At 43.4% G+C, this 14,854-nt stretch overlaps 1 protein-coding gene across 7 annotated transcripts in view; it reads right to left on the bottom strand.

Moving 5' to 3' along the window:
• Window positions 1–13,779, bottom strand: part of LOC120515588 (FH1/FH2 domain-containing protein 3-like) — a 674,713-nt gene extending 660,934 nt beyond the window's left edge. For all 7 annotated transcript variants that reach the window (XM_039736692.1, XM_039736693.1, XM_039736696.1 and 4 more), the window contains exon 1: window positions 13,454–13,779. In XM_039736692.1, the coding sequence (XP_039592626.1) occupies window positions 13,454–13,618 (165 nt within the window). In that variant the 5' untranslated portion in view covers window positions 13,619–13,779. The remainder of the gene's footprint in view (window positions 1–13,453) is intronic.
• Between the last annotated feature and the right edge of the window lie 1,075 nt (window positions 13,780–14,854).

Below are 14,854 nucleotides of genomic sequence, written 5' to 3'. Positions count from 1 at the left end.
ACTGAAGTAAACTGAAAGGCAGACACACACAAGGGGGCACGGGGGCTGCGTAACTCAAGACACTGAGGCCATGGGGTGTCTGGAGTGAGATCTGCAAAGAGAAGAAAAAGAAAAAATGGAGGCTGCGGTTCAGTGAGAGCATGAAGAACAAGGAAGTAGGGAGACCTCAGACACAACAGACCTCCTAAGTCAAAGAGCCATGCATCTTAAGAAAATGACTCACCGATGAGGAATAAACGGCAGTACGGCAGGACCACCTGCACACATACGTATGCCTGTCCCAAGGAGTTCATATGTGACACGTACTGTATACACAAACACACATATATATACTGTATAAGCACAAACACTCTGAGGATGAGGGTCTGTGCTGGTATCTGGAAGGTTGTCAGTTCGAATACCCGTTACTGCCAAAGGGGACCCTACTGTGCTGGGCCCTTGAGCAGGACCCTTAACCTGCAATTGCTCCAGGGGCGCTGTACAATGGCTGACCCTGCGCTCTGACCCCAAGGGGTATGCGGCAACTTAACAAATTACTAATACAAGAAATGGTGTAATATGCACACACACACATATATTATGGGGTGCTAAACAGATACTGTAAATATACTGAATGTATAAATTCAAACTGAATTTATTATATTGAATGTATAAAGTCAAATTCTGAAAACATAAAGTCAACATCTCAATTCGTGAGGTCATTTCACACTTTCACTTTACATATCCAGACTGATTTTTTTATAGTATATTCTGAAATCACAATATACACTCACCTAAAGGATTATTAGGAACACCTGTTCAATTTCTCATTAATGCAATTATCTAATCAGCCAATCACATTGCAGTTGCTTCAATGCATTTAGGGGTGTGGTCCTGGTCAAGACAATCTCCTGAACTCCAAACTGAATGTCAGAATGGGAAAGAAAGGTGATTTAAGCAATTTGGAGCGTGGCATGGTTGTTGGTGCCAGACGGGCCGGTCTGAGTATTTCACAATCTGCTCAGTTACTGGGATTTTCACGCACAACCATTTCTAGGGTTTACAAAGAATGGTGTGAAAAGGGAAAAAACATCAAGTATGCGGCAGTCCTGTGGGCAAAAATGCCTTGTTGATGCTAGAGATCAGAGGAGAATGGGCCGACTGATTCAAGCTGATAGAAGAGCAACTTTGACTGAAATAACCACTCGTTACAACCGAGGTATGCAGCAAAGCATTTGTGAAGCCACAACACGCACAAACTTGAGGCGGATGGGCTGCAACAGCAGAAGACCCCACCGGGTACCACTCATCTCCACTACAAATAGGAAAAAGAGGCTACAATTTGCACGAGCTCACCAAAGTTGGACAGTTGAAGACTGGAAAAATGTTGCCTGGTCTGATGAGTCTGTTGAGACATTCAAATGGTAGAGTCAGAATTTGGCGTAAACAGAATGAGAACATGGATCCATCATGCCTTGTTACCACTGTGCAGGCTGGTGGTGGTGGTGTAATGGTGTGGGGGATGTTTTCTTGGCACACTTTAGGCCCCTTAGTGCCAATTGGGCACTGTTTAAATGCCATGGGCTACCTGAGCATTGTTTCTGACCATGTCCATCCCTTCATGACCACCATGTACCCATCCTCTGATGGCTACTTCCAGCAGGATAATGCACCATGTCACAAAGCTCGAATCATTTCAAATTGGTTTCTTGAACATGACAATGAGTTCACTGTACTAAAATGGCCCCCACAGTCAGCAGATCTCAACCCAATAGAGCATCTCTGGGATGTGGTGGAACGGGAGCTTCGTGCCCTGGATGTGCATCCCACAAATCTCCATCAACTGCAAGATGCTATCCTATCAATATGGGCCAACATTTCTAAAGAATGCTTTCAGCACCTTGTTGAATCAATGCCACGTAGAATTAAGGCAGTTCTGAAGGCGAAAGGGGGTCAAACACCGTATTAGTATGGTGTCCCTAATAATCCTTTAGGTGAGTGTATATTTACAGTTTAAATATATATATTTAAAAATTCATATATTTTAAAATTCTAAATATTTGCCTGTGAGGCTCCCCATAACATATACCATAAACACAGACAGAAAGTTATCATCTATGGACACGTGTATATTTTATATATTTTCACACACACGGAGTATCTAAGTAAGTCTGACTATATCCCATATCCGAAGTCTGTCCTATTATTCGTATCTTCAGAAGTTACACATTTTTCCGTGTGGCTCATTCATTTATTATGTGTGTTTTTTATTTGGTTTTGTGGAGTTAAAGTCAGTCCAGTTGTATCCTAATTTGTTTGTTTTATTCTAACAGATGTTGCTCTGTTGTGCCGTTGTTATGCTTCTTGACCTTTTTTCCTTCTTTGGACCCTGAGTTTCTGATTGCGTTTGACGTCAGCTCTCTCTTTGACTCCCAGTTCTGACTTTGGCCCATTCCTTAACTACACATCTCACGGTCATTTTGATTTTTTTTTCTTTCAACATCTCTAGTTAATGAGCATACCCGCCAGCCAGGGCCTTTTTCTTGTATAAGTGATGTAAGCAAACACCTGGGGGGGGAGTCCCATAGTCTGGGGGGGGCCCCCAACTCATACAGAAAACAGGAGTGGAAGCCCCAAAATAATTATACGGCTTGGGGCCTCAAAACAACTGAACACAGTCCCCCCGGCAGCACCAAGCACAAGGCCTACCTCAAGCCCAGACAGGGGAGCAGTCCACCACCTCCATTGGCCTGGGGCTACTTCAGAAAAAAAAAATAAAAAACAAAAAAACAACAGGGAGGCTAAAACACAAAACCTCCTGTCCTGTACAGACCTGTGCAGCTTCACAAAGACCTTCAGTGCTGCTCTGCTGGTTAAACACTCAGACGCTTTTCATGTGTACAGTTTGTGTGTGTGTGTGTATGTATATATATATATATATATATATATATATATATATATATATATATATACTAGCCAACCCGCAGCGTACCATACGCCGCATAATCAGGCCGTTTTTTTAACGATTTTTAAGCACAGGGAGAAAATTAACATTTGAAAAATCGGTAATGTAACAAATCAGCAAGAAAAGCAACATTGTAACAATGCACGGAACGAACCAACACACAATCGTCCGTGCGGCGCTCAGGTGCGGAGGGTGGTACAGGAGGAGAGGAGGAGGACGTCCACTCGCTCCCTCCGTCATGCTAGTCTGCTGATTTCTCGTCCAGTATGCACTGCCTGCTCATGTGCCCACCTCCAACTCGTCACTTGAGTCGTTGTCGTCTTTGCACAGTCCAGATGCAGCTGTGACTCACGTAGACTTTTCATTGCTCTGTGCGGTTTTGGCTGCCTTTCTATATATAATCCACCAAGACACCCGACCACAGTAGCAGCGAGGTGGGAGGGGGGTGTGTACAAAGTGCAGGAGCATCTAAGACGACGCATGTTTGTCGCGGATGCGAATTGCTGTATGTAGCGTGTAAAACAGTTTGCTATGGTGCACGCGGTCGTGTGTCGTAACCGAAAACTCGTTTTTTAAAGACTGCTCACTTCATTGTGTTTTAACCTCAGTTGTAAAGGAATGTTTTAATGATCCCATGGGATACCCCTCGCAAAAAGTTTTACACGCTGCATATGGCAATTCACCTCCGTGAGAAACATGCCTCTATTAACAGTCAACATGGGTCGGAGCTGCATGTGACATCTACGACAGACAAATATAAATGATGCCGGTTTTTCTGTGTTGTCACGTCCGAGTTGGTGGGCGTGGCTCTGTGAGTTGTCGTCGTATCCAATGGTCTTGGAGTTGGTGGGCGTGGCTCCTTCCTGCGTGCGCCATAAGTGTCTCACTTGTCGGCGGCTTAGTGAATCCACGCCCCTTCCGGAGTACTTTCCATGGTTGTCTTGCCTTAGTAAATTATTTATATATATATATATATACACACACACATACAACAGTTAGGTCCATAAATATTTGGACAGAGACAACTTTTCTCTAATTTTGGTTCTGTACATTACTACAATGAATTTTAAACGAAACAACTCAGAAGCAGTTGAAGTGCAGACTTTCAGCTTTAATTCAGTGGGTTGAACAAAAAGATTGCATAAAAATGTGAGGCAACTAAATCATTTTATTAACACAATCCCTTCATTTCAGGGGCTCAAAAGTAATTGGACAATTGACTCAAAGGCTATTTCATGGGCAGGTGTGTTCAAGTCTGTCGTGAGTCTTATCAATTAAGCAGATAAAAGGCCAGGAGTTGATTTGAGGTGTGGTGCTTGTATATGGAAGATTTTGCTGTGAACAGACAACATGCCGTCAAAGGAGCTCTCCATGCAGGTGAAAGAAGCCATCCTTAAGCTGTGAAAACAGAAAAAACCCATCTGAGAAATTGCTACAATATTACGAGTGGCAAAATCTACAGTTTGGTACATCCTGAGAAAGAAAGTAAGAAAGCACTGGTGAACTCAGCAACGCAAAAAGACCTGGACGTCCACGGAAGACAGCAGTGGTGGAAGATCGCAGAATCATTTCCATGGTGAAGAGAAGCCCCTTCACAACAGCCAACCAAGTGAACAACACTCTCCAGGGGGGTCGACGTATCGATATCCAAGTCTACCATAAAGAGAAGACTTCATGAAAGTAAATACAGAGGATGCACTGCAAGGTGCAAGCCACTCATAAGCCTCAAGAATAGAAAGGCTAGATTGGACTTTGCTAAAGAACATCTAAAAAAGCTCAAATCCAGCTAAATGCAGTCAAATTGATTGGGCGGCGTTTCATGATACAGATGGACAATGACCCAAAACATACAGCCAAAGCAACCCAGGAGTTTATTAAAGCAAAGAAGTGGAAAATTCTTGACTGACCAAGTCAGTCACCTGATCTTAACCCAATTGAGCAGGCATTTCACTTGTTGAAGACTAAACTTCAGACAGAAAGGCCCACAAACAGACAGCAACTGAAAGTAAAGCCGCTGCAGTAAAGGCCTGGCAGAGCATTAAAAAGGAGGAAACCCAGCATCTGGTGATGTCCAGGAGTTCAAGACTTAGATAGATAGATAGATAGATAGATAGATAGATAGATAGATAGATAGATAGATAGATAGATAGATAGATAGATAGATAGATAGATAGATAGATAGATAGATAGATACTTTATTAATCCCAAGGGGAAATTCACATAATCCAGCAGCAGTACACAGAATACAAAGAAACAATATTATATTAAATAGTAATAAAAATGAAAAAAATTAAAATAAATTTAATGTTAGCATTTACTCCCCCGGGTGGAATTGAAGAGTCGCATAGTGTGGGGGAGGAACGATCTCCTCAGTCTGTCAGTGGAGCAGGACGACGACAAAAGTCTGTCACTGAAGCTACTCCTCTGCCTGGAGATGATCCTGTTCAGTGGATGCAGTGGATTCTTCATGATTGACAGGAGTTTGCTTAATGCCCGTCGCTCTGCCACAGATGTTAAACTGTTCAGCTTTACTCCTACAATAAAGCCTGCCTTCTTAACAAGTTTGTCCAGGCGTGAGGCGTCTTTCATCTTTATGCTGCCACCCCACCTTCAGGCTGTCATTGCCAGCAAAGGGTTTTCAAACAAGTATTAGAAATGAACATTTTATTTCCAGTTATTTAATTTGTCCAATTACTTTTGAGCCCCTGAAATGAAGGGATTGTGTTAAAAAAATACTTTAGATGCCTCACATTTTTATGCAATCTTTTTTGTTCAACCCACTGAATTAAAGCTGAAAGTCTGCACTTCAACTGCATTTGAGTTGTTTCATTTAAAATTCATTGTGGTGATGTACAGAACCAAAATGAGAAAAAAGTTGTCTCTGTCCAAATATTTATGGACCTAACTGTATATGTCTGTGTACAGATATCTATACCTATGTATATACTATTTATATGTATATACTATATGTATATATTTATACTACATATACATACATATATACATATATATATATATATACACACACACATATATACACACATATATGTGTGTGTCTAATTTTGTTATGATGCATATTGCATATTTTCTGTTAACCCAATAAACTTAATGTCACTGCTGAAATCCTACTGTTTCCATAAGGCATGTCATATATTAAAAGGAAGTTGCTACTTTGAAAGCTCAGCCAATGATAAACAAAAATCCAAAGAATTAAGAGGGGTTCCCAAACTTTTTTATATGACTGTATATATATTTACTATTTATAGATATCTATATATATTTATACTGTATGTGTGTATATTATCTATATACAGTGTATATATTTATTATTTATAGATATTTATTGTAGCAGAAAAGTAATGAGACTGATTTTTTATTTACCAAAGTTTTTATTTTTTTCAAACATCAATGTTATCCCCTTCAAAGTAGTTCCCTTGGGCAGCTACACACCGATGGAGACGTTGTTCCCACTGTTGGTAGCAGCGCTGGAAGTCTTCAACCGGTATGGTCTTCAGCATGTCCGTTACACTCTTTTGGATGTTTTCTAAAGTCCCGAAATGATGTCCTTTGAGGACATTTTTCAGTTTAGAAATAAAAGGAAAAAGTCACACGGACTGAGGTCAGGTGAATAAGGGGGCTGGGGAACCACAGGAATGCCTTTTGAGGTCAAAAATTCTGTTATGGAGAGGGCAGTTTTTCGGCACCATTTTGGCACAGACCTTTCGCATGTGCAAATGTTCAGTCAAAGTTTGATGAACGGTAAATCTGTTCAAATTTAATTGTTCACTCAACATTCTTAATGTTAAACGACGGTCTGATTTCACAAGAGTGTTCACACGTTCGATGTTTTCATTGGTTTCGAAGTTGAAGGCCTCCCTGAACGGTGTTCATCTTCAACGTGTTTTCTGCCTTCCAAAAATGATTTGTGCCAGCGAAAAACTTGAGCTCGGGATAAAGAATGTTCCCCATAGGCCTGTTTTAACTTTTCAAACGTCACACTTGCCGTTTAATGGCACAACGTTGCTCCAAATTCCGCTGTTCCATTTTGCGTGACGCACAACCAAAAACAACCAACTTCGCTAATAGCAGTCACAAAAATCACGTAGTTAACGGAAGGAGTTGAAACTCGCACTGAGCTATGGGAGGGTACTGATACATGTGCTCTATCAAGGACAACAGCGCAGCGTTGCCAGATCACTTGCAGTGTTGCCAGTCTCATTACTTTTCTGCCACACCTCATATACTGTATATGTGTGTATATGTATAGATATTTATATTTATACATATTTACTATTTATAGATATCTATATATGTTTATACTGTATATGTGTGTATATGTATAGATATTTATATTTATACATATTTACTATTTACAGATATCTATATATGTTTATACTGTATATGTGTGTATATTATCTATCCATCCATTTTCTAACCCGCTGAATCCGAATACAGGGTCACGGGGGTCTGCTGGAGCCAATCCCAGCCAACACAGGGCACAAGGCAGGAACCAATCCTGGGCCAACCCACCGCAGGACACACACAAACACACCCACACACCAAGCACACACTAGGGCCAATTCAGAATCGCCAATCCACCTAACCTGCATGTCTTTGGATTGTGGGAGGAAACCGGAGCGCCCGGAGGAAACCCACACAGACACGGGGAGAACATGCAAACTCCACGCAGGGAGGACCCGGGAAGCGAACCCAGGTCTCCTAACTGCGAGGCAGCAGCGCTACCACTGCGCCACCGTGCCGCCCTGTGTGTATATTATCTATATATATTTATAGATATCTATATATGTTTATACTGTATATGTGTGTATATGTATAGATATCTATATCTTTACATATTTACTATTTATAGATATCTACTGTATATATATTTATTCTGTCTGCATGTGTGTATAGATATCTATATCTCTATATATTTTCAATGTATAGATATCTATACACACATGCAGACACAGACAGGCAGCCCCCGTATGCCTGTGTACTGCCCACCATTTACTCTCCAATCTCAGTCGACTCCACACATACTTGAGCATGAAGGTCGATGGCCTTTTTCAGTTCCTCCACAGTTAAATTTTGTTAAACGCACAGCACAGCAGATCAGCTTATAAAGTGATTAGTGGGACAGGCCTGTGGTGGGCTGGCGCCCTGCCCGGGGTTTGTTTCCTGCCTTGAGCCCTGCATTGGCTGGGATTGGCTCCAGCAGACCCCCGTGATCCTATAGTTAGGATATAGCGGGTTGGATAATGGATGGATGGATAGTGGGACAGGCACGGGGTTCACCTGCATGTGCTCATTAACACACAAAGGCGATGGCCCCCTGCCGGCCCCCTGATCGGGGTCTCTAACGAGTGGCACCTGAAGACTTGTGTCTTCCTCACCCCTTAAGACACACACGGTGTGTTTCTTATTCACGTATTCGGCTGACTCCCTTACAACATTTGAGGTGCAGTTGGTTTCCGTTTCTTTATTTGTTTTTACCAGCTAGAGCCCAGGTAGATGAAGTAACTCGCTGGTGGTCACACAGTGACAATGGTGGGATTTGAACACTCCACCTCAAGGTCTGACGTCACGTTATGTCATTTTCCAATCTGCTTAATCCAGATCAGTGCCGCCGTGGAGTGGGGCCTATCCCAGGTGACATAGTGCGCAAAGCAAAAACAAACTCAGGACAGGGTGAACCAAACACACACTGGGGGGCACTTCACCTAACCTGCATGTCTTTGGACAGTAGGAGGAAACAGGGGCACATGGAGAAAAGAGAAAAAGCAAAGCGCGTGAAGTCCAGTCACCTCACTGTGATGCCACACCGCCCAGGGTGTGCAGTCCAAAGCCTTAACTACCGCAGCCCAGAATACAAGAATACACCTTCTGGTGCTCACACTCCATGATCTAAACGTGTGTGTGTCGCTATAAATGTCACAGCAGGAGTCACATATACGGACACTTTACACAAATACATACTGACAGGAATGAAAAATCCAAAAAAGTGATCTTTGTGGTTTCTCTTTGATAGCAATGAGATCAGAAAAAAATAAAATGGAGACGTGTTCTTGTGTCTAAAAACACTTTATTTTGTCCCAAGACAAATTACCCCACAAGTGTCTCCGTTGAGCTTCAGGTGAGGACCTCAGACTTGTCATCTGAACAAACGAGAACGGGCCACTGAGTCCGACAAAACTCGACAGTCCTGTCCGAAGGCTTCACTCCTCCAAAATAACAGCAAGATGAGTTCTGAAGACCCCTAAAGTCCTGCTGCTCTTCGCTTAGTCCATGACATTTTCGTTTTTAAAGTATTTCCATTGTGTGCTCAGTGATATCTGGTGAAGTGTATGGATGGTCGTTCGTGGTACTAAATCACTTTACTACGATGACATTGTGTCATCAACAACAACATTTATTTCTATAGCACATTTTCATACAAAAAGTAGCTCAAAGTGTTTTAAATAATGAAGAAAGGAAAAATAAAAGACAGAATAAGAAATTAAAATAAGACAACATTAGTTAACATAGAAAAGAAGTAAGGTCCAATGGGCAGGGTGGACAGAAAAAACAAAAATTAATAAATAAAAAAATCAGCAGGACTATGGGCAGTGGCCGGGGGTCCCAGGAGCACTGGGGCCCTCGAAGTTTCTGACGCCAATGTAGGTTTCTGTATTGCTATCAAAACAGGGGCCCCAGTGGTCTGCAATGCTGGTTACACGGCCCTGTGTCACAGTGGGTAAGGCTTTGGACTTCAAACCATGCCATTGTGGGCTCAGATCCCACTCCTGATACCACTGTGTCACCATGGAGCAACTCGCATCACGTGCCTGGGCTCCAAACGGAAAAACGAAATGACCCCTTTTATTGGCTAACTAGAAAGATTACAACGTGCAAGCATTGGAGGCAACTCGAACCCCTACATCTACCTGAAGATGTTACCTCCAAAGCTGGCATATTGTAATCTGCTCAGTCAGCCAATAAAAGGGGTCACTTTGCTTGACTTCTCATTACATTCATAATGGCTGACGCAATACAACACCCAAGTCTTCTTCTTTCGGTTGCTCCCATTAGGGGTTGCCACAGCAGATCATCTTCTTCCATCTCTTCCTGTCCTCGTCATCTTGTTCTGTCACACTCATCACCTACATGTCTTCTCTCACCACATCCATAAACCTTCTCTTAGGCCTTCCTCCTTTCCTCTTCTCTGGCAGTTCTGTCCTTATCACCTTTCTCCCAATATACCCAGCATGCATCTCTCCTCTGCACATGTCCAAACCGACATAATCTCGCCTCTCTGACTTTGTCGCCCAACCGTCCAACTTGAGCTGACCCTCTAATGTCCTCATTTCTAATCCTGTCCATCCTCGTCACACCCAATGCAAATCATCTTTAACTTTGCCACCTCCAGCTCTGTCTCCTGCTTTCTGGTCAGTGCCACCGTCTCCAACAAATATAACATAGCTGGTCTCACTACCGTCCTGTAGATGTTCCCTTTCACTCTTGCTGATACCCGTCTGCTCCCATGCAATACAGAGAATAGGAAAAAAAAAATGGAAATCAATCATATCTCAGACGTCTTAGATCAGGAGTCTCAAACTCCGGTCTTGGAGGGCTGCAGTGGCTGCAGGTTTTCATTCTAACCCTTTTCTTAATTAGTGATCTGTTTTTGCTGCTAATTAACTTCTTTTGAATTAATTTTATTTGACTTGTTCCTGAAGACTCAGACCCCACAATTGTTTCTTTTTCCTTAATTAGCAGCCACACAATAATGAGATATAAAATGAACCAAAACAGGACCAGCAAACTGTGACCATCATACAATATCTGAAAATAAAGAAAGAGGAAAGTCTCAGGAATGCTGATCTTCTCAGGTCCACAAAACATTTGACCAGAGCTCTTAGAAAGAGAATATAAACAATTTCAGAAATGTCTGCTATTGCACAATATGAGCAGCAACAAAGCCATGGAATTAAAGAACGGGTTTAATTAACAGAAAGACTCGGTGTCTGATTAAGTAACTGAATGGAGTTTGAGGCCCTGGCTTTGAGTGCCATTTAAGGAAAGAAATGAAGCAATTCAGAGTAATGATGAAGAAATTCAGGGGAGCAAATCTTAAAAAACAAGTCAATTAAAATGAATTCAAAAGAAGTTCACTAGCAGCAAAAACATCACTAATTAAGAAAAGTGTTAGAATGAAAACCTGCAGCCACTGGGACCTCCATGAGTGGAGTTGTGAAACACTGACTTAGACAGCAGTAGGAGGCTGAATTTTTTTGGAAAGCTTAGTGGAAGGACTCAATTTAGGCAAAAAGTAATTGAGAAATTTTTAGGCCTGACGGAAAGGAGGACAAAATTTATGTTCAAGGAAATACTGGTATCCTGATCGTAAAGGCAGAATATGATTTAGGTTGGATGGACTTGTTCTGTGGGTGTAGTGCAAGACAGATTGGGGGGGGGGTGATTTATGTTTTAAGATGGGGGGTCTGTGGATCTTCCAATGTGAATCTGTGCCCAGGTGAAGTAAGCCTGGCAAACTTGGATAGGACTGGGCAGACTGGCAGTAGGGTGAGAATGACTCTGTGTGTGTGTGTGTAGTAAATGAGTCAATTAAAATTCATTCAAAAGAACTGAATTAATTAGCAGCAAAAAACAGATCACTAATTAAGAAAAGGGTTAGAATGAAAACCTGCAGCCAATGCAGTGCAGCCCTCCAGGACTGGAGCCGAAGACCCCTGCCTTACATAAAGGAGCCAGTCCACCACAATAAGTCAGAAATATGAAGAACAGAACGAGATCTCACAAAATACAACACGATCTTCAAATCAAAATCTCAGTTTTGACTCCTTTTACCTCAGCTGTGTCTCATTTTTGTCTAAAGCCGTTTCTCTTAAGGAATTTTCGGATTAACATCCGAGACAAAGTTGATTCGTAAATGAAACATCAATGAGAATCTCTTAAGTTTCATGAGCCACCAAAGACCAACCTTTGAGCAGTAAAGGTTTTCTATGGAGCTGTATACACACACAGTATTATATACATTATATACAGTATATATATATATATATATACACACAGACAACACCCAAGTACTACAGAGAATTGGAAAAAGAAATGGAAACTAATTGTATTTAAGATATTGTAAGTCATAGATCAGGGGTCTCAAACTCCAGTCCTGGGGGGGCCCATATATACTGTATACTTGTAGCTAGAAATCCACAAAGGGAGAAAATGAATCGCGTATCTTAAGTTTTTTTTTTATTCCTAAGCTTTCAATTCCTACCAGGAATCATCATCAGAGGAACAATGATTAGACTTACAGGAATCCAAGGCAATATATATCACATATACATACATATTTATAGCACATATACACATACGCATATATGTATATAAATAAAATACACATAACGCATGTCTGTCCAGTGCGTGTCCACTTGTTTCCGCTGTCGCCTGCCAGCGACACTCCAATCCAATAAAGTTCCCTCCTTAAACTGTTTATAAACACGTCTTTGAAGCCCCCCAGATGGTTACAAACGAAAGGTCTCCGCACAAAGCGAGCCCTGATGTAAACACGGCCATTAGTGCTCCGGAATTTCTCTTTATTTTTCTTTTTTATGAGTTGCTGCGCTCTCGTAATCCTGAACGGTTAGGGTCGAGCATATTATAGGAAAGGCTCCGAAACCCACCGCACACCCCCCAAATCAGGCCTATACTGTATTGGATATATGTGTGCATGATACTTAAGTTATTAATGAATAAATAATAATTATGAGCTAACTAAACACACGCGGAATTAGGGAATTATCTCGTTTGAGACGAGGACCCATTTCCCCCCCTAGTTTAAGACTCTCCTCAATGGGGTCGCTAGGGTCTCCCCTGTCAAACGCTCCAGTCCACCGCCACACTGTGCTGCGGTTCCTGCCGTGCTCGCGTATACACGGCAGCCCTCGGTGCCCGCTGCGCTCTGCCCGTGAACTCAGGCCACCGGACTCAAGTTGGTGACCGCCGCACCGTGAGGCGTGTCTTTTACACGTGCGCGCCTTCCTGCCTGCCAGCCTGCCTGCCCGCTCGCTCGCTCACTTCTTTACCGAGGACGGGGCGCTCGGTGGCGTTGCGGAGATGCGCACTCCGCTCAGCGGCGCCAGCCGTCATAAAGCACTGCAGCATTTCTGGTGGCGCATTGGACTCGAAGCTGCCTCAGCAGAGAAACGGCAGCCGCTGCCACCGCCACACCTCCGGGGCGTACTAAGCACATACTGAGAGAACTCTATGGAAACAAAATAACAAAAGTGCACTAATTGGGGGGGTTGGGGTCACCCCATCCCTCCGCAACTGCCTTGTAATTTTTCCCAAACGGCCACTCCAGGACGTTTAGTTGTCAGCATCTCAGTCACCTAAACGTCCACGCATACAAATGTCATGCCCCCCACATACTGCGCACCGACGGCGACCCACCTCCTAGGTTCTCTCGTCTGTACAGTTTGGGCACACTTGCACTGGTTTGCCTACCTTTTGGGGGGCTTTGAGAAGCCTGTGAACTCCTGCAATCTGGTTGATGAGAGGGATATCCTCCCTAAAGGTGTACACCGGCGGTCTGGTCGGCTCGGGGAAATTGGTACTGTTGAAAGGATCGGTGTCATCTAGGAACTGGACCCTGCAGACGAACGTAGCCATGATGTATCCATGCAAGAGTGCAGAAGTGTCCGGTAAGCGCTCCTCCGCAGCGTAACCCAATGCACTGTCACCAGCAGCAGGTTGCAGACTCTTAGCAGAGTTACGTCTCCAACTTCTCGGCTGGCCCACTGTGGAACAGTCCTAGAAACCGCCACGCTAAAAAACAATTCGGGGCACAGTCTGGGATGTCCACCCTCCCCACCTCTGCCTTAAAGCAGAGTCTCCCACACAAGCACAGCGGCAACTTTCAAGGGCATCTGGAGCAAGGTGCCGGCAGACTGAAGCCGGCAGAGAGAGCAGCTTGTGGAGAAGTCGGGAAAAGTCCCGTCCTCGCTCGCTTGCTCACTCACTCACTCACTCAGCCCCCTCCTCCCCCTTCGCCGACTAACGCGAGCGCTTCCAGCGCGGCACGTGGCCGAACAGCGACATCTAGCGACCAGAAGGTAGAAGAGACACCAAAACACTTGACGGTACGTATGCTCGCTGCCATCAAGGTGAGAAATTAATGCTAAGATGTCCCATAAAATGTACCCAGCTATCCATCCATCCATTTTCTAACCCGCTGAATCCGAATACAGGGTCACGGGGGTATGCTGGAGCCAATCCTAGCCAACACAAGGCAGGAACCAATCCTGGGCAGGGTGCCAACCCACTGCAGGACACACACAAACCATGCACACACTAGGGCCAATTTAGAATCACCAATCTACCTAACCTGCATGTCTTTGGATTGTGGGAGGAAACCAGAGCACCCGGAGGAAACCCACGCGGGGAGAACATGCAAACTCCACGCAGGGAGGACCCGGGAAGCGAACCTAGGTCTCCTAACTGCGAGGCAGCAGCGCTACCACTGCGCCACCGTGCCGCCCTTGTACCCAGCTAACATTTGTTTAAGTTTCTGCGGGATTTGAGAACATAACAGCTGGATTGTCTGCAGCTTCTGCTTCTCATTGACCAATATGGTTTGCTTTGATAAGAAATTACCTTTTGATCAATCAGTGGTGCCCCTTCCAGGGCTGACCATAAAATGTCATTTAAAAGAGGGCACTAAAAAAAAAAACTGGATATAAAAATGATAACATTATATTACATAGTGATGGACTTTAGCCCCGGTTATATTCCTGTGAGATCTTCTGAATGTAAAATAAGCAAATCCTGTCACCCTTTTTGTCCCAATTGTAAAAATTAAATGTAGAAACAATCGTGTTTGCCGCGTACCATGGGATTAAAGCGTCA

This window comes from Polypterus senegalus, chromosome 15 (assembly GCF_016835505.1).
Source record: "Polypterus senegalus isolate Bchr_013 chromosome 15, ASM1683550v1, whole genome shotgun sequence".
Classification (NCBI taxonomy): Eukaryota; Metazoa; Chordata; class Cladistia; order Polypteriformes; family Polypteridae; genus Polypterus; species Polypterus senegalus.
This window is presented reverse-complemented; position numbering and strand designations above follow the sequence as displayed.